We start from the raw sequence: 18,816 nt of genomic DNA, 5'->3' as shown, positions 1-18,816 counted from the left end.
GGAACCCGAGAAACTGAAATTCTGGAGGTTACTGACAGTTGAAAAGCGAATTCAATTAGCCGCGGGACTTGAGTGTGCAGTAAAGCATAGATTTTGTATTACATGCCCAGAGCTACGAAGTTACCACAATCTGTAAGCCCAGAGGGTGCACTAAACACTGATTTCTGTTTGCCCCTTCCTGAGGTGAAATCAGAAATCTGCTTTAAGTGCAACCTCTGGGCTTATTGTGGGCAGTAATTGAACAGCTCCAGACTCTTAACCCAAGAGTTAAAAGCCTGCGGTGTCCCATGGTTAATTGAATTCCCCCTAAGCATAAAGTGAATTGTGTTGTTTTGTTCCTTCCCTTTGGAGCAGGAGCATCCGCTGGAGCAGTGCCACCACTTTACCCATCTCTAGTGTTGAGTCTCTTATGGATGGCACAGATTGGAGGGTAAAAAGCCTCCTTTTAATCAATTTTTGTCACGGCAAAGGCCATCACGTGGTCGATTAAGGCAGTAGAGAAATATACAGTAGGGCTCTCTGTTTGCTTGTAGAGCAGTAGGCCAAGAGTAGAGTTGCATATCTTGGTCGAAGAGTCTCGGGACTCCTTAGAGTACTTGAGTGATGCAGCCTTGGATGTCTTGTTGTGACAATTTGAATAGGCAGTCTAAGCACACCAGTATGAAAAACACATAAATTAAGACAATTGAATAGACCCACAAAATAACATATTAAAAAGGGTCTCCTTTTTTCTTTTTCTTTTCTTTCCGGAAGGAGATTGGGGTTTTACTCCTCTATTCCTGTTGCACAAACCAGATGGGTATTTTTGTCCCATTCTGAACTTGACGTTCCTGAACACCCATCTCAGGGTGGACAAATTTCAAGATGAAGTCTCTGAAATATGTCATTCACAGTATAGAGAAATACGGATGCAGGTCTATATCAGGGAATCATATTTTCACATTCACCTTTGGGAGAAACATCAAATCTTCCTTTGGGTTGTGGTTCAGTGCTAACATTGGCAGTTCAGGACATTTTGGTCTGTTGACTGCTCCACTTGCGTTCTTTAAATTCATGGCGATGATGGTGGCTCTTCTAATGTTCAGGGTGTGACTATTATTCCCTACCATAGTTCCACGTCTATGCATCATGTACTGGAATACCATGAATGATCAGTCACAAGAAGTCCAACTGGTCTCCATCCCGGTGTATTGTTTTTAAGGGGCTCCTGTTTAGCACTCTGTCATAGCTGGTGTTTCTGACTTAGGATAGTAGCCATGAGGTCCTTGTTTGCTCACAAACAAACTTTTGTGCTTTTTTGCTTGAGGGTTTTGGAGAAGGTGGTCTTGACCTTTTGAGGATGTCCAGTACGTATGGTTTTTACTTGTGGGAGTTTCAAGTCCAACACATTGACCATAAATAAATTTACTTTGGTCCTGGACCACCAATCTGTGGCATTCCTGAAAGTGCCCCAGGGTGCCACGACGTCCAGTTGGGAAATCACTGCCTTAAGGATGGGGTGTGGTCACACTTCAGGCTCTTTTGCTGGATCTTGGCATTAAGGAGGAGTCCAAACATCCGATTAATGTACTAAGGGCAGTGTGTTTATGCCTTAGTAACAGTTCACCATTCATTGTGCACAAAGGCAGTGCAAACCACAGTGTGCAAAACCACAATGATGTCATACCTTAAAAACCAGGAATCCTTTGACCATGATGAAACAAGCTAGATTGTACTGTAAGCAGGGTGAAATATTTTGTCTCACATGGCTTTCATTGTAGGGTGGACACTGAAGCAGATGTCTTCATCCTGGGAAATTGTCTCTTCTTTCAGAAGTCTGTCTTAAGTTGGTGTAAAGTTGATGTAAGCCAGATGTCTATATGAACCACTGATGAAACGCGCACTTTGTGCGTTTTATGTGTTTGCTCTAAAAGATGATGGCATTTTAAAGAATGTTTCACTGGACAAAACTGCTCCTGGGTCAGCTTTGTAATGTACCGATCGTCTTCTGTTTGAAAAAGAAAGGTGTTTTTTACTTGCACTCCTTGCTTATTGACTATACCTCGTTTCTGGTGTTTCTCCATGGACTCAAAGAAAAGGATTTAATGTTATTAATGTCCTCTTATCCATTTATCCCTAATCTAGAAAGCATTTTAGGGTGTTTGTGACCTATTTTTTATTAGTGAAAGTATTAGGGTAATCATTTTGGTTACAAATGGCTGGCAGTGTATTGGGTTTTATTTGGTACATAACGCTCTAGTTCCGCTTTAGTCACAAACATAAAGCTTAGATGGTGAAATTCATAATTTCACAATTTTTTCTGGTCATCTTATTTTCATTCATTGAAAAATCCGATAATGAGCCCAGACTGTGCTGACATTGCTTTTTGTCCTAATGCTTCCAGTCCTGAACATTTTGGCCCTTTTGAATAGTCCCTTACATTGAGTGGTACCATTCTTTAGCTCTCTCCTACTCCCAACCATTTGTTTTGCTACTTATTGATTACATGTCCAGGGCACCAAATAGTTAGGTGCTTGGACTCTGCTGATAGTCTTTAATGGCCTCCATCCCTCTAATCGCTCTAGAACTGGGTCCAGACAGCTACTAGCCAGTCCTTAACAGTGGAAATAACATTTCAGAGGGGATATAGAAGATAAGACAATAGTGAAAATTGGAAAGGCAGTTGTCAGTGGCTATGGTTCATTTTCCCTATGAGGTGACAAGATAATCTTTGAGACATTTTCTCTGTGTCTTTTGTGGGTGGGACATTTGTGAAGAACCCAAGCTTTATAAACAGGTGCAGTGAGATCAAGATAGCAGATGTTAACATTATCTCCTTTCCTCACTTTCCTAAGGCATTGTCTTAATTCTTTAGCAACGCTTCTCAGTTACTGCTGTATTTGACACTTGGGGGGGTCATGTCTGTGTATAAAATGCATTTGTAGCAAGTGGCAGCTATTATTTTTTCTTTCTCCTGCTCTTTCCTGTTTGGAAGGTTCCTTACCTGTACACCTTTTACTCAGTTGATAATACATATGTACAACAATTATAGACCAATTATGTATAGACAATGCCCTGGAAGTGGTTAATTGCAAATAGTGTTTCATTACAGTTCTAAGACTGTCTTCAATTAACATGCAAGTCATGGATATCCATTTTTCTCATTCAGTCAGTATCGTACTAAGCTTCCATTGTTTGCCTCCATGCAGGATCGTCCATTTCATTCCTTCAATCTGTTTTCCACTATTTAGCATTTTTAACTAGAAAATAGTCAATAACACATCTAAACTGCTTTTATTTATATTTTTTAGGAATCATTTGAGATTGACAATGACAGTGAAGCAATGACTGTCACAGGGCTCACAAGCAAGCTGACAGCTGACATAAAGTTATGTTCGAACAAGTTAAAGGAAGAGGCTGTAAGTTTTCAATGCATCTATTGTATTTGGATTGCTGCTTTGAAATGTCTTCATATACCACCTTAAGCTGTTTTAATGGCATTCTGAAGTGTGAGCCCTTTCAAGGGGATCCGGTCAGATTGTAGAAGTGGACATAAGGTCACACACTTATGTCAACGTGGTTAAAATGTTAGAATGTCGACAGTGCATTTTTCGGTTATTTTTAGGGTTAGGCTAAAACATGAAACAAGCTGTCGACATTCTGGTGTTAACCTACTGTCCATGTTGACTTGCTGACTGACATTCAGAACCTGACGACATTCTGAATGTCAACTTTTCATACAACACCCTTCCAAGGGTGCATAAATATAGAATTGTTCAATATGTTTTTATTGGTAAACATTCCACTTTGATGGTAAATGTGCATCTGATGAAGAACATATGGTTTTAACACACATCCTTGTAAAATTAGGATTTGTACCCTTGCTATTCTGGATTAAAAAAAATGTGCATATAGCTTTAAATGTGTTAAAGCACCCCAAATTTCTGCTCAGTACACCTTTAATTTCTACATCAGGGTCCATAGAGTATCCACAGGATACCTTGGGGTATAGGCGATGACGTCAGACATCGGGCACCACAGAGTAAAATTTTCATCCTCCCAGGATGCACTGGGGTCCCTCTCCTATACCCTGCCCCCGAGCCAAAGGCCACTCTGTTTTGTTGGTGCCGGCTCAGAGTCGGATCACCTTAACAGAGGGGGGGACTGTTATGGCCCCTGAAGTTTTCTTCAAAAGCAGCTGTGGCTGCACATTTGAGTTGTACAGCATGGACAGTCAGTACTGACGTCCATGCTGTCACTCCTACACCCCGCCGGTGCCCAGAATGCCAGTACTGAACCAGGGATGCTGGTAGGTATCTGGGGTCACAGCTAGCGGTGACTCTGGATGCCTGGACTGTGGCCGGATACAAGGGGGACAGGTAAAGCGGCAGCAACACAGTCCTAAGTCCCCAAGCAGGGGGCTCCCTGTGGTCTGGCTGCAGCGTGGAGCCAGGTATTAACCTGCGCATCCACTATACCCCGGGGACAGCGGGCCGCGGCAAATTCCGGCGTCCTGGGGGATAATTGCATGCCAGGGGAGTGCGCCTTCTCTGTACACAGCCGGCGCCTCCCCTGCTGCACACGGCTTCTCCATTGCGGTCTGTTGCCTGTGTGTGCGCTCCTCCCCCGGGCCCCCCTCCTCTTTGCTCCTCGGCGGCCATCTTTAGTGAATTGGTAAGCGTTGCTGGACGCTGAAAGACTGTGACATCGTGGTCCGGGTCCCCCCGCATACCTCTCCTTCGCGTAAGGTCGCTGTATGCAGCGCTGTTTCCTACCAGGCTCTGGCCTGTGTAGTTGATCTCAACGCTGTTAGTGCAGGGCATTGTTTCTGCATTGTTTGTGACTTACTGCTAGCGCTGCTGCCTGTACTTTCACTTCTGACTGTCAGCCATTTCACTATCCCTATTCATTCTCTGCTAAAGCCCTTGCGCTAAGGTGTTGCAGGGTGTTTATTACCTCACAGTAAACAGTATTGTTTTTCTGTGTGGGGAGTCATATACACTGTCACTCATCATGTCTGAGTGATTTTCCTCTCCTGCTAAAGTGTACTAAATGTAATGTACCATTTGCGGAGGGAGATGGGAATGCTGAGGGAATGTGTAGGGCCTGCTATGTGATATCACGCCCTATCTCTGTAACTCTGCCTGTGCAGGAACTGCCCTGGGCTTGTTTTGTTAAGGCGCTTACAACCCTTGTGGGCCAGTTAGCACCTCCCCCTGCATTCCTCCAGATAGGGTTAACACAGCAGTTTGTGGGTTCATCACCCTTTCAGGGGTTCCCAAGGCAATTAATGATACCCCAGTGTCTCCCGCTGTCACCCCCCCAGGTCTCTCAGGAGCCTGCGTGGGTTCAATACAGTACAGCACCTGATGGACGTATTGCAAGGGGAATCCTCCTTTCGGCCACATAAGTGGTCGTTAGTGTCTCAGACGCCTCTGTTTGATGAGGATTATGTGTTGTCTGATGACTGAGATTTTTGACTATTCGGACTGATTGCCCCTTCGTACTAAGGAGGCGGAGTCCAAGTCTAAAGTTTATATACCCGGCCTTATACGGGCAGTCCATACGGCTTTAGTTATTGAGGATGATGATCCCCCGTTGGCTAAATCCAAATACGCCGCCTTTAAGGATATTAAGGGTGATGCCACTGTATTTCCTCTATCTGGTCAGTTAGTGGATCATTTAGAGGAGGTGTGGAAAAATCCGGGTAAGCTGTACCAGCCTCAAAAACGTTTGGCTGTTGCGTACCCCTTTGCGGACAATTATTTTTCAAAGTGGGAAACCCCTCCACAAGTCGATTCTCATGTCACATGCCTTGTGAGGAGTGCTACATTATCCATGCCCTCCATGTCCTCCTTAAAGGATGCAATGGATCGTAAGGTGGAAATATGCCTGAAATCCATTTATTTCCTTTCTGGGGAGGGTCCAGACTGGCTATGGCCATATGCTGGGTGGCCAGAGCCATGGAGGGCTGGGCTGATAGCCTGAAGGCGTCTCTGGACACTGACGCGTGGAGTTAGTGGGAAATCTCAGAGATTCAGCCACGTACATTCATGAGGCAGCCTTTGGATATAGGTCTCCTCACGTCCAGAATCTCCTCGGCAGCCGTGGTGGCACGCCACACCCTATGGTTGCGCTCTGGGAAAGAGGACACTGATTCCAAAAAGGGATTGGAATGCTTGCCTTTTAATGGACAAGTCCTATTTGGCCCTGATCTGGACAAAACTGTGACCACTCTGGCAGCAGCTAAGTCTGCATGTCTGCCATCGGCTTCCGTCCCATCAGGGTCGGGTTCTTCGTTCTTTCGGCCTTACATGGCCCAGGTTAAGTCCAAGGTACAGTCCTTTCCGAGACCGGCAGGGGCCAAGAAATCTGCAAAGCCAAAGAAGCAGGCGTGGAGTACCAGACGTCCTGCTCCCAAGTCGGACCATAAGCCTTTAGCCTGACGGGATGGGCCTCTCTTTGGGGGACCCCAAAGTGGGAGGCCGACTTCTTCAGTTCGCCCAGTGCTGGTGTCTGACTACCACAGACACTTGGGTAAGAGAAGTGGTCTCTCAGGAATTCGCGCCCTCCTTCCGGAGGAGGCCTCCCAGTTGGCTTTTCACCACGGGTCTTCAGTCCAATCAGGACAAGTCCCTGGAATTCCGGAAGGTGTTACACTCTATGCTCCAGACTTGAGTCATAGTGTCGGTTCCATTGTCTCAGAGGGGATTAGGGTATTACTCCATTCTTTTTCTGGTACAGAAGCCCAGTGGGTCCTACCGGCCCATCCTCAACCTCAAATCCCTCAACAAATTCGGGAGTTCCTCGGTTCAGGATGGAGACCCTGCATACCATCGTTTTGGCGATGGAGCCTGGGGAATTCATGGTGTCGCTAGATATTCAGGATGCTTACCTGCATATCCTTATTGTCTCAGCGCACCAACGTTTCCTCAGGTTTGCAGTAGTCGACACACTTCCAATTTCAGGCTCTGCCCTTTGGTCTGGCCACAGCGCCTCGAGTGTTTACCAAAGTTATGGCAGCTCACCTGCGGATGCAGGGGGTTCGATTGTTACCCTAGCTGGACGACCTCCTGTTGCTGACGGTCTCAAGAAAAACTTCAGTGCCATCTGCAACTGACAGTCTCTGTGTTACAGAATCACGGCTGGCTGATAAACTGGAAGAAGTCCTCCCTGGTTCAGTCACAGAGGATGATCCATCTCTGAGCCCTGTTGGACTCCCAACATTAGAGGATCTTTTTGACAGAGAAAAAGATCTCTGCGTTACAGGCAAAGGTACGCATTTGCCTGCGGAGTCGCCGGGTGTCTATTCACTCGGCGATGAGGTTACTGGGTTCCATGGTGTCGATGTTCGACATGGTGGAGTATAGCCCAGTTCCACTCCAGACCTCTGCAGAAGTTGATCCTCTCCAGATGGAATGGGTTTCCCCATTGGATATAGACACAGACAATGGTCCTTTCCCCGGAGGTACGTCTCTCTGGCCTGGTGGCTGCAGACTACTCACCTGAACAGGGGGCGCCCCTTTTGGATTGCGGACTGGGTCCTTCTGACGACGGACGCCAGCCTGCAAGGCTGGGGAGCAGTGACGAGTTCACACTTCTTCCAGGGAAGGTGGACTCAAGCAGAATCTGCGCTTCCAATAAATATCCTGGAACTAAGGGCAGTATTCAAAGCTCTCCACCAAGCAAGACATGCCCTCCACGGAAAACCCGTGCAGGTGCAGTCGGACAACACCACCACGGTGGCTTATATAAACCGCCAAGGAGGAACCCGCAGTCAGGCGGCCCTGACAGAGGTGTCCAGCATTCTAGCATGGGCGGAAGGCAATCTCCCTGCCATCTCGGCAGTGTTCATATCAGGAGTCCTCAACTGGGAAGCAGACTTTCTCAGCCGTCAAGACGTGCATCCAGGAGAGTGGTCTCTTCACCTGGAGGTGTTTCAGCTACTGGTGAACAAATGGGACCTTCCAGAGATAGACCTCATTGCCTCCCGACACAACAACAAGCTTCCTGTGTACAGGTCAAGAACAAGAGAGAGAGGCATTTCTGGTAGACGCTCTGTCGGTCTGGTGGACCTTCCAGTTTGCGTACCTCTTCCCTACGTTCTCCCTTCTTCCTCGAGTGATTCGCAAATTCAAGCAAGAAGGCGGCACGCTCCTGCTGATAGATCCAGTGTGGCCCAGACGGCACTGGTACTCAGATCTTTGGAGTCTATCCATAGACGCTCCGATGCTGTTGCCTCTACGTCCGGACCTGTTGTTTCAAGGTCCTTGCCATCACCCGGACCTGGGTCGTCTGTCTTTGACGGCGTGGCTGTTGAGACTGCCCTCTTGGGTCCAGGGTTTTTTCCAGCTCTGTAGTTAACACCATGCTCAGAAGCCGGCTTCTGCAAGAATTTGCCAAGTGTGGCATACTTTCTTTGAATGGTGTCGCCCTAGAGGCTGTGATCCTCAGGCTTTTAGGATATCCAGGGTTTAGGCGGGCTTAGATCAGTCTTCGCCTTGCTTCCCTGAAGGTGCAGGTTTCTGACCTCTGTGTGGTTTCAGCGTAGGATTGCTACACTTCCTGATGTCCGCACGTTTATGCAAGGTGTACTTCGCATACAGCCTCCCTTTGTTCCACCTGTGGCTCCTTGGGACTTGGCTGTGGTCCTTAGGGCTCTCCAAGGACCGCCATTTGAACCACTGGGCTCAGTGGATTTAAAATGGCTCACAGCTAAGACTGTGTTTCTTCTGGCCATTGCCTCGGTCAGAAGAGTGTCAGATTTGGGGGCTCTTTTATGTCGCCCCCCTTTCTTAATTTTTCATAGGGACAGGGCAATGCTGCGCACTCGCCCTGGGTTCCTACCTAAGGTGGTATCTAGTTTCCACATCAATGATTAAATCATTGTACCAGCCTTTAATTCCCCAGACCTTTCTGCTGGTGAGGCCTCTTTGGATGTGGTACAGGCTTTACGGATTTATGTTGATCGTACCAGTTCACTTAGGAAATCGGACTCCTGGTTTCCATAAGAAGGGTTGGCCTGCCACTAAGCAAACTTTGGCAGGATGGATTTGCATGGCGATTTCGGAGGCTTACATTCATGAAGGCTTTCCTGTACTGTCCTCTCTTAAAGCTCACTCTACTGTCTGTGGGTCGTTCATGGTCAGCTCGCCGTGGTGCCTCTGCAGTTCAGCTGTGCAAGGCAGCCACATGGTCTTATGTCCATACCTTTTGTGAGGTATTATGCATTTGATACCTTCGCCTCTCAAAATGCTTCCTTCGGGCGGTGGATTCTCCTTCCAGTACAGGAGTGTCCTCACCCTTAAAGGATACTGCTTTGGGACATCCCCAAGATATCCTGTGGATACCCTATGGACCCTGATGTAGAAAATAAGAGATGGTAAGAACTTACCCTTGTTATCTCTATTTCTACGAAGTCCATAGGGTTCCACAGGCCTGTCGCACCTGTACTACAGATTTGCTTTGATCTGGTCACCGGTTTTTCCGTCTCCTTCTGGTGAGAATGTGGTTCTTTTGTGTTCCAGCCTTTCTTCTCTCTTTCTTCTCCTCCGGCCTATGGCTTGTTGCGTAACTGAGTGGCCTTTGGATCGGAGGTGGGGTATAGGAGAGGGACCCCAGTGCATCCTGGGAGGCTGAAAATTTAACTCTGTGGTGCCCAATGTCTGACGTAATCGCCTATACCCCAAGGTATCCTGTGGAACCCTATGGACTTCGTAGAAATAGAGATAACAAGGGTAAGTTCTTACCATATCTCTTTTTATTGTATTAAAGGGCTCTCATTTGTATTAATCCTGGCATACACTATAAAACCTAATGTGTGTTAAAATAAAATATTTTCCAGATTCAATTAACGATGCATGAACACCAAAATAACATTTCACACACCTCTAACTATTGCATTAATATTTCAATGAAACTGCTTTAAAATATTGCTTTTGATATAGTCCTCAGATTAGTCTCCCTGGCCACATTTACTGTTTACACTATTCTTTAAACTGTACACACACTGCAGTTTGATGATATGGCAGCATGTATAGGCCTCAGCATAGTCGCAGTGCCACAAACTCCCAGGTTCCATTGTTTTCGGTAAATCCGCTTCTTGTCAAACAATGAAAATTTGTGTTTTGTCAAGTTGCAACAACAAGTGTAATGCCCTGGGCACACATCTAGTGCACATCACTGCTCAGTACCATATAGCATTGTGCATTATCGGGAAGTTCATGGAATAACTGCTTACATTTTAAAATTACTTAATTAAATTGATATGATTGAAAAAAGTGACTTTTCCGTTATATCCATACTCTACTGATAACGTGTTACTAATCTGAAGTCTATAATCCATACACATTATACACAGATCGTTTTCCTGGAACTTGTCTTTTGTATTATATGAATAGTCTTAACAGGCATTTTGTTTTACACTGTCTGATCTATTTTTACAATCCAACTTGTCATTAGAATTCAGTCTTGTATATACTGAAATTTTGGTTTTCCTTGCTTTTCTGTTTAGCTCTTTCCTGCTAGAGTTGCCAGGGCAAAGGATGTGGCCATGTCAATTATGCAAAATGTTTCTAGAGAGAAGAGGAGTTTTCAGAATCCAGTGCAGCAGAACCCAATGATTAATATGCCACCACAATTTAACAGAGGACCTCCAGGTAAGTTAAATTAAAATAAGAAAACAGTTTATGTAATATGTCAGCATTTTATAAATAAAAACTCTGTGTGTGCTGTATATTCTATCTATCAAAATGAAATTACCGGCACTCTTGAATTGCAGTGAAATATACACTGTCCAGCTTTCTTCCTCTAAAATTTTTTGTACAACATGTAATATGGATGGTACTTATGGTCTTCAAATATGACACAACAGCACAGTCTGTGCGCTTTATATACTTCTGAAGGCACCCAGGTACAAGAGGAGGCTTACCCCACCACTTCCAGGTTGTGGTAACCTGCTCAGGTCCTGCCCACCATGCTGATGATCTTGATAACAAAGGCCAGACCTAACAACCAATGGCCACATTTCTATGAAGTGACCAACCCACCAATATAACATGTAAATCATGTTAGTATATGAAGCTGCTACATTATAAAAGCAAAATGGCATTAGTTCCTGTAAGTGGACTAAAGGTGTTTAAGGTTAAAATTCCAGCTAATTAAACACCATTTACAGCGAACTCACCTATACGATTAAATACCTTTATTATTTACTAGACCTGACATATACTGGGTCAACTCAGCCTCCCCCCTTCTTGGTCATTAAATCACATTTTGTATTGATTCAACACATGTTTTTTTTTGTTTTTTTTCACCTGCCTCAGGTAGGTGAAAAAAAATGCCCAATAAGTGCTGGCTTCCTGTCAGCAGTCCAGCATACGCTGCTGTGTGCTGGGCTGCAGTGGGACCAGGGAGACTGCTGCCACACCCCCCTGGATTTGCTTCTTTTTTCCTAAGGGGTGGCCAGGCCACATGTCCCGCGATTAGGGCACGCCCCCATAAGTTCCGACTTCAGGGCTAATTGAATTAGTCCAATTCTGATTTGGGAGCAAAACAACAAAAGAAAAACGGTAACTGCATCTTGGCAAAACTGTTACACTGCAGGTGTGGCAGATTTAAAATGTGCAGAGATTTTTTTATTTAGATGGAATATGTCCAAACAATCTAAATTGCTGTGTAAAAATAAAGCTGTCCAGGATTTGTGAGCTACATGCAGAAGCAGCCAGTATTTTACCATAAATCAAAATATATGTAACCTCGGCACTTCAATACAGAATATACCGATAATAAAATCTGATGAAATCTTATCGATATGTGTGTATAGTGCTGGTGATTCTTTCAGCTGCAGTAATAATTGTTGCAACCAATGACATGTAGAGAAAGAAAAGAATTACCGCGCTTAAAGGAGAAACCCAGGAAAATAAAAAATAATAAATAAATGATAAATAATGAATACATGGTAAATAATAAATATCTCATCAACACTTGCAAAGTGTATTGGTATTGTATTAAGTGTGGGAAGTACATGCCATATATGATGAGAAGCAAAATCCTTTAATAAAGATAATATGAAAAGCAATAATTAAATACAATATAACACTAAATTATTCTCTTAAAACTATTAGTCATACATTGGTCACAAATCAGAGGCAGCTGTTGAAAACTCTGAAACAATATGAAACAATGTTTCTTTATATAAATAATGTATCTTTTTTTTATATAACATAGCACATCTCAAACATAGTCACTATTATCTTTTAGAAAAAAGGTTAATAATGATTTCATATAGCCGCATCCGGCTGATGAAAAACAGTAAGAAAAATATCAATAAAATATATATGTATGTATGTGTTGATAATAAAAAATTGTATATTTATTCTCCCTCAACAGTTATCTGGTTAACATGAAGCTTGTTTAATATCCATGCAAATAGGTGATGTAGGCTCGTGAATAGTGATGATCCTTATATAAATAAATAAGAAGTCACTTAATAGTTGTGTATTTTACCATGCATGAAAAGAAAATTTATTTGTACCCCTTACAATGCAGCATAGTTTGTCCCTTTGAAAAGTTACTTGATTTTATTGCTTTGCTCCCAACTCAGAATCGGCCCCAAATTGATCATGTAATGCATGCCATTTGTGGAGTTTTGAAAAGTCTATTACAGAACAACTTGCGTAATTCAATGCAAAGTTATTGATATGCACATGATAAAAAAAAAAAATAGGTTCCTCTCCCTTTATAACAAATGTGTGGACATTTTGAAGCCTGTGTACATGTTACAGTATTTCTATTAATAGTACAATGAGTATATTCCTGCAAGTAGATGCACTGTTCGTGCACTCAAAAGCTGCTTGAAATATTTACATTTCTGCATTACGTTTTTTTCTGATATTTGATCATATAAGCAGACTCATCTATAAGCCACTGCATAATAAAAGTCATGACATGCAAGTTGTCTGGTTTGGAGGCCGGCAGGACCAGCTGTGTTTATGGTCCTGGCACTAAATTGTATTGTCTGTTATGGTGTGTTCTTAGACAGTACAAGTTTATACTTGGTCTAAACCAATCAATTATTTTAGTTCTCTGCAAATCATTTAATTTTCAGCATTGAATGTTACTATGTTGATTTTATAAATTTCAATTAAATTCTGAAGATTAGATCATTTAAGTGATGTTCTCTCACTATAGCTTAGTGTTTTAATTGCAGCTAACGTAATGTGCAATTGTCAGCCCAATCGGCCGATCATCTCATCGGGCATATATTTAAACAGTGTATTGCTGCGACCGATCAGTATTTATTGGTGTGTTGGACATGCAAAATTATCCGTTAGATCTGATTGTTTTGCGCTGCTGCGGCTGACCGCCAGACATTTCCCCTGTTCCTTCACAGGAGAAGAATGGGGAAATGTTTCCTCTCGAGGGGAGGAATGCATATATTGTGGCCATACACTGAAATATCTAGATGTATGGTCACGATATCTGATCTGTTCCAGCATGTCAGATAAAATGTATGCCCAGCATAAGGTGTATTGACAATAATTTTGTAGGTTTAGATAATAAATGGCTTGTACTTTCCATAATTGATTCTCATTTTTATATTCTCATATATTTTAGAAAAAAATATCATGCAAGATGGTGTTCGTGGGCCAAATATTCAGCGCATTGATCAAACAAAAATGACACCAAATGCATCTGTTCCACAAAAGCCGCAACAGTTTCCATTTGTTCCATCAAAACAAAATATTCAAAACCTTCATATGCCCAGTACAACAGGCAGTGCCCAGAAGGTTGAAATTCCACAGTCCAATCAAAATGACCCAAACACTGAAGATCTTCAGTTTCTGCAGAAATTAATGACATTGCTTAAATGTCTTCCACAAAGTAGTTCATCTACTGAAAATGTACAGATGGATTCAAAATTAATGATGTTAAAATCCTTACTGCTCGACCAAACACCAAGCTCTGAGACACCACAACAGAAAATGATGATGCAGGTTGCCTCTTTAACACAAGATACTGCAAACACAGATAAGGGTTCTCTCAATCAGCAACTCATGATGTTAATGACCTCTCAAAATTCCACAGCTATGGAAAACGTTCTGTTAAACCAGCAGATGATGATGCAAGTGGCCTCAATGGCTAAAAATACATTGAGTGTGGAAAATCCTCAACTAAACCAAAATTCAGTAATGCAGATGGGAGGTGTGGCTCAAAAAAGTCAGAACACAGGAAATGTGCTGATGAACAAGAATTTGGTGTCTCATTTGAACCAGAATGTTCAAAACCAACAGGGTGGGCAGATGGGCAGCAGTTCAATGATGCAAATGAAACCGAATGCTTATCAAGACCAAAATATGGATACTCGACCAGAATATGTTGGTACATCGCAGAAGTATGGAGATTTTGGTTATGACCGTTCAGTGGAGGGAAATTACTCATCACAGGCAAACCCCTACATCAATCAGTATGATAACATTGCTGAATCTGGTGTATACAGGTCAAATGAACAGACACGTGCGCCATATTCTGAATTGAGTTATAAATCTGGAATGCAAGTTAGGAAATGGAATGATCCTCCTTACAGAAGCCCTTCAACACAAGTTGCTGACACTGCAGGAGAACCCTATTCTAGAGTTTGTCTGTCTCCTAATTTTATGGCACCTGCATCAAACACCCATGAGATGTATAACTCAAGACAACTCGATTTACCCGAGTGGGATGAGAGGGAGAGCGATATGCTATATATCAAGCGCGCTAGACTGGACGTGGACCACAGTCCACACTACTCCGAAAGTTACTATGGCGGATCACGCCAGCAGCGTGGGATAAATACAGCTGACTTATCTGCAGATATCAGAGATCGGATCCGAGGGAAGGATTTATTCACAGTGTCTGCCATTCTTAGCGAATATGCTGATAACCGGGCTTCAAAATAAAGTAAGTTGTAAAATGTTTGTTAGGAATGGTGTGATCTTGGTTCATTGTGTGGTCCTACTTCATTCACCAACACTAATTTGTTGCCAAGTATCCTTTTGTATTTAAAAGTAAGTAATAGCGCTCAAATACTTAAAGAACTCTAAATTTAGTTTTGAGTGGAGTTGAATGGCTTAATTTAAAACCACTAAATGTGTGCTATCTGTAACAGTATGACACTGCCATTCCACACCCAAACACCTGAGACCACAGCATATAAAGCAAAAGTTCTTCTATGGTAACTCCCTAAAGTCACCCAGAAAATAACTTTGGAGGAATTTATTATTTTCCTCCACTACAGTTCAGTAAAATAAAATGTAGTTACCTGAAATGTTTTAAACGTTAATCCCAATAACAAAGATTTCCACTGAATCTATTGGCCAGATTGAGTATAGTTACCAATGAATTATAACTATTTAATCAAACACTTGCAGAGATGCCAGAGAAACACAATACAGCATGGTGCCAATTTGATGGGCACATATAAAATACCTGTACCAGTGTTGGGCAACAGTTGGCCTAGGGTTTTCACGTGCCCAGTGTTATATTACCCTTCTTCTGACCTTCTAATAATTCTAATGTCAGACCGAACTCACTGCGTGCATTGTGCTCATGTAGCAGGTCAGTCCAGCTTGTCTAGTCATTTTAGAGATATTAAGGGTTGGCAGGGTCTCCTGCTCGTGAAAGAGCTTACAATCTCATTTTAAAGGCAGCAATAACAAGAGGAGTGACTGCGGCTCTGTTGAGATTGGAACGGTTTTTATGGTGAAACCAGTGAGAGCGTAGTCAAGGTCGAATTAGGAATGCCAAATTTTATATGCAGTCACTATATAACAATAAAAGTTCTGGAAACCAATATAGTAAAACTGTTTTCTTTAATAAATTATCAGCCGCAAATAAACCGATATACTTATCCGAACTGGTTTATTTTGGTGAATTGGGATATATAATATAGAGTTTTGTATGGAAGGATAGATAGAGATGGATCTTTATGTATATCTATGTGTATGTATATAATATTGTGTAGGTCACCTTCTTACCGCCAAAACAGTTCTGACCTGTTTATGCATTAACTCCGCTACTCCTCAAAAGGATCTACTGCTGCAGTCAAATACCGCAGGACACCTTCAAAGTCCTGTAAGTTGTGTGGTGGGACCTCCATGGCTTGGACTTGATTTTTCAAGCACATTCCACAGATGTTCGTTTGGCTGGAGATCTGGGGGATTTGGAGGCCAACTCAACATCTTGAACTTTGTCATGTTCCTCAACCCATTCCTGAACAATTATTGCAGTGTGTTAGGGAGCATTGTACTGCTTAAAGAGGCCACTGCCATCAGGGAATACCATTGCCACGAAGGTGTGTACTTGGTCTGCAACAATGTTTAGGTCAGTGGTAAATGTCAAAGTAAACATCCACGTGAATGCCAGGACCAAAGGTTTACCAGCAGAACATTGCCCAGAGAATTACCCTGCCTCCATTGGTTTGCCTTCTTCCCTTAGTGTATCCTGATTTTCACCAGGTAAACGACGCACACACACATCCACATGACGTAAAAGAAAATGTTCATCAGACCAGGCCACCTTCCATTGCTCCATAGTCCAGCACTGATGCTCACGTTCCCATTGTTTGCGCTTTCGGCAGTGAACAGGTGTCAGTATGGGCTCCCTTGATTATTCATAAGAAATGTGTTGAAAAGATCCATAATGGTGTGCCTCGGTAAAGAGGTATACAACCACCAAATACTGGGACAATGATGCAGCTTAAAGGAGTTGGATGTCCATAAAACATTACTGTTAAGCCATCTTTTTTTAAGGAGAGCTTAAAGAGTACCTACTTTATCAATTTTATATACTTCATTATCTAATTATTTTGATGTGTGAGTGCAGTCATTTTTTTTAAGGATATATATATTTCATTATAATGTGTATAAACTATCATTACTGCCTAACAGTACTGAGGTCATGAGTTCAATTCCCTACCAACACCTTATCGCTGTGAAGTTTGTATGTCCTTCCTTTTTTTGTGTTTCCAATGGGTTTTCCGGTTTTGTTCCACACTTAAAAATATACTTGTAAGTTAATTGGCTCCAGACAAATTATTAACCCTAGTATACATATGGTAAGGAAATAGATTGTAAGATCCACAAGGACAAGCATGTCAATCTCAAAATACCAACCGGGCCGAATATTCAAGGTCTACGAGTGTGTGGGCCGCAATAAAAAAGTCTTGTATGCAATTTTGAAAGGTTTATTATTGATAAAAACCAATGCAGTGCCCCTTATGCAATTTCACCCTGTATTAGAGCCCATTATGCAGTGCCTCAGTAATGTCCCTTATGCAGAGCCCCCAGTAATGTCCCTAGTAGTGCCATTTTTGCAGTGCCCCAGTAATGTCCCCCAGAAGTGCACCTTATGCAGTGCCCCAGTAATGTCCCTAGTAGTGCCCCTTATGCAGTGCTTCAGTAATGCCCCTAGATGTGCACTTTATGTTGTGCCCCTAGTAGTGCCCCTTTATGCAGAGCCCCCAGTAATGCCCCTTTATGCAGAGCCTTCTGATCACGTCAGAGACCACTGTTGCCAGCCTAGTAAGTAAACACTGCTTGATCAGAGTTGTGCGGGCCGCATATTAGTGTTCACTCTAGCTCCGGCGTCAGTCACCTGAAAAGGGAGTGTGGCCATTGAAAAGGGGGTGTGTCTATAAGATGTGTCCCTTTTTGGTCACTCTTGGGGGCATGTCTGGCACTTACGGACATGCCAGGCAGCCCCCAAGCGCTGCTGGCATGTAGAATAGATGCCGGGCGCATGCGCCCAGCGTCTATTCACCGGCAGTGACTGGGTCACCGCACATTTCCCCACCTGCGGGACACTGCGACACGCGGGTGAAGACAGCACCCACAGGCTGTCTTAGCAGGTCGCAGTGAGGGCAGGGCGCAGCGCCCCGCTAAAACATCCTAGCGGGAACGCTAATATATAGATGTGAGCCCACACTCTGGGGCCGCAGAAAATGTTTATTCGGCCCGTATGTTTGACATGCCTCCACTAGGATAATGAGTACACTATATAAAAATCTGTTTATTAAATGTCTCCGTAAATACTTAAGCATTTTCCTTTTAATTATACTATGTATGTTCTACTGTCCCACTGTTAACCTTTTTTTTGTCTCGTGGTTTGCAAAGGAGTGAACATTTAGAGTATTTCCCTCTAAAGTTTTGTCTGTCTTGTCTTTTTACAGGATACTATATATTGTTGAGGACTACCAGGAGAGAAGAATAACATGTGAACGTCTGATCAGTGTGCCCAGGATTTTGATGCATATACTCTAGCTGGGGGGAGTTGTATTTCCAAAGTAATGTTTTAGTGTTGTCTACTTTTATGAAAAACTTTCTTCTGTTAAAAGATGTTTTGTTTTCCCCCCAATAAATAGAAGGAATGTACAGTCTCAAACTGTCAATGTATTCTGTGATTTCAGTAAACTCTTTATTAATAAGATGTATTTAGGGTTCATGGTAACTGATAAAATCTGACTGTGGTGTATGCTAATGTAACTACACTAACATACCATAAGAAATATCATTAAAGGGTGAAAAGTTATATGCTGAGCAGCATGCCATTGTGTAGTGCCTTTGATACTGGCCACATGATTTTAACATGTGTACAGCATGGAAACTGGTAGACATAACGACAGGTTCATCCGCATCATAAACATTTTCTTTGTGATTACTCGAGCAAGAGCGGGTACAAGTTTACTTGTTAAATTTTTATGGGTTTTTACATAGACTGTACCTCCACCCCCATCCGCATAGGGCGGTGGTGGTGCGCATGAACCACTGGCAATACCTTCCGCAACGCTACCTTGCTGTG

At 43.0% G+C, this 18,816-nt stretch overlaps 1 protein-coding gene across 8 annotated transcripts in view; it reads left to right on the top strand.

The window, feature by feature from the left end:
* LOC148519653 (uncharacterized) overlaps window positions 1-18,554 on the top strand; it is a 146,023-nt gene extending 127,469 nt beyond the window's left edge. For all 8 annotated transcript variants that reach the window (XM_088476312.1, XM_088476313.1, XM_088476316.1 and 5 more), the window contains 4 exons: window positions 3,291-3,398; window positions 10,493-10,637; window positions 13,597-14,919; window positions 18,188-18,554. In XM_088476312.1, the coding sequence (XP_088332438.1) occupies window positions 3,291-3,398; window positions 10,493-10,637; window positions 13,597-14,918 (1,575 nt within the window). In that variant the 3' untranslated portion in view covers window position 14,919; window positions 18,188-18,554. The remainder of the gene's footprint in view (window positions 1-3,290; window positions 3,399-10,492; window positions 10,638-13,596; window positions 14,920-18,187) is intronic.
* The last annotated feature ends 262 nt before the right edge of the window (window positions 18,555-18,816 follow it).

This window comes from Taudactylus pleione, unplaced genomic scaffold (assembly GCF_031769625.1).
Source record: "Taudactylus pleione unplaced genomic scaffold, aTauple2 ptg000186l, whole genome shotgun sequence".
NCBI lineage: Eukaryota > Metazoa > Chordata > Amphibia > Anura > Myobatrachidae > Taudactylus > Taudactylus pleione.
This window is presented reverse-complemented; position numbering and strand designations above follow the sequence as displayed.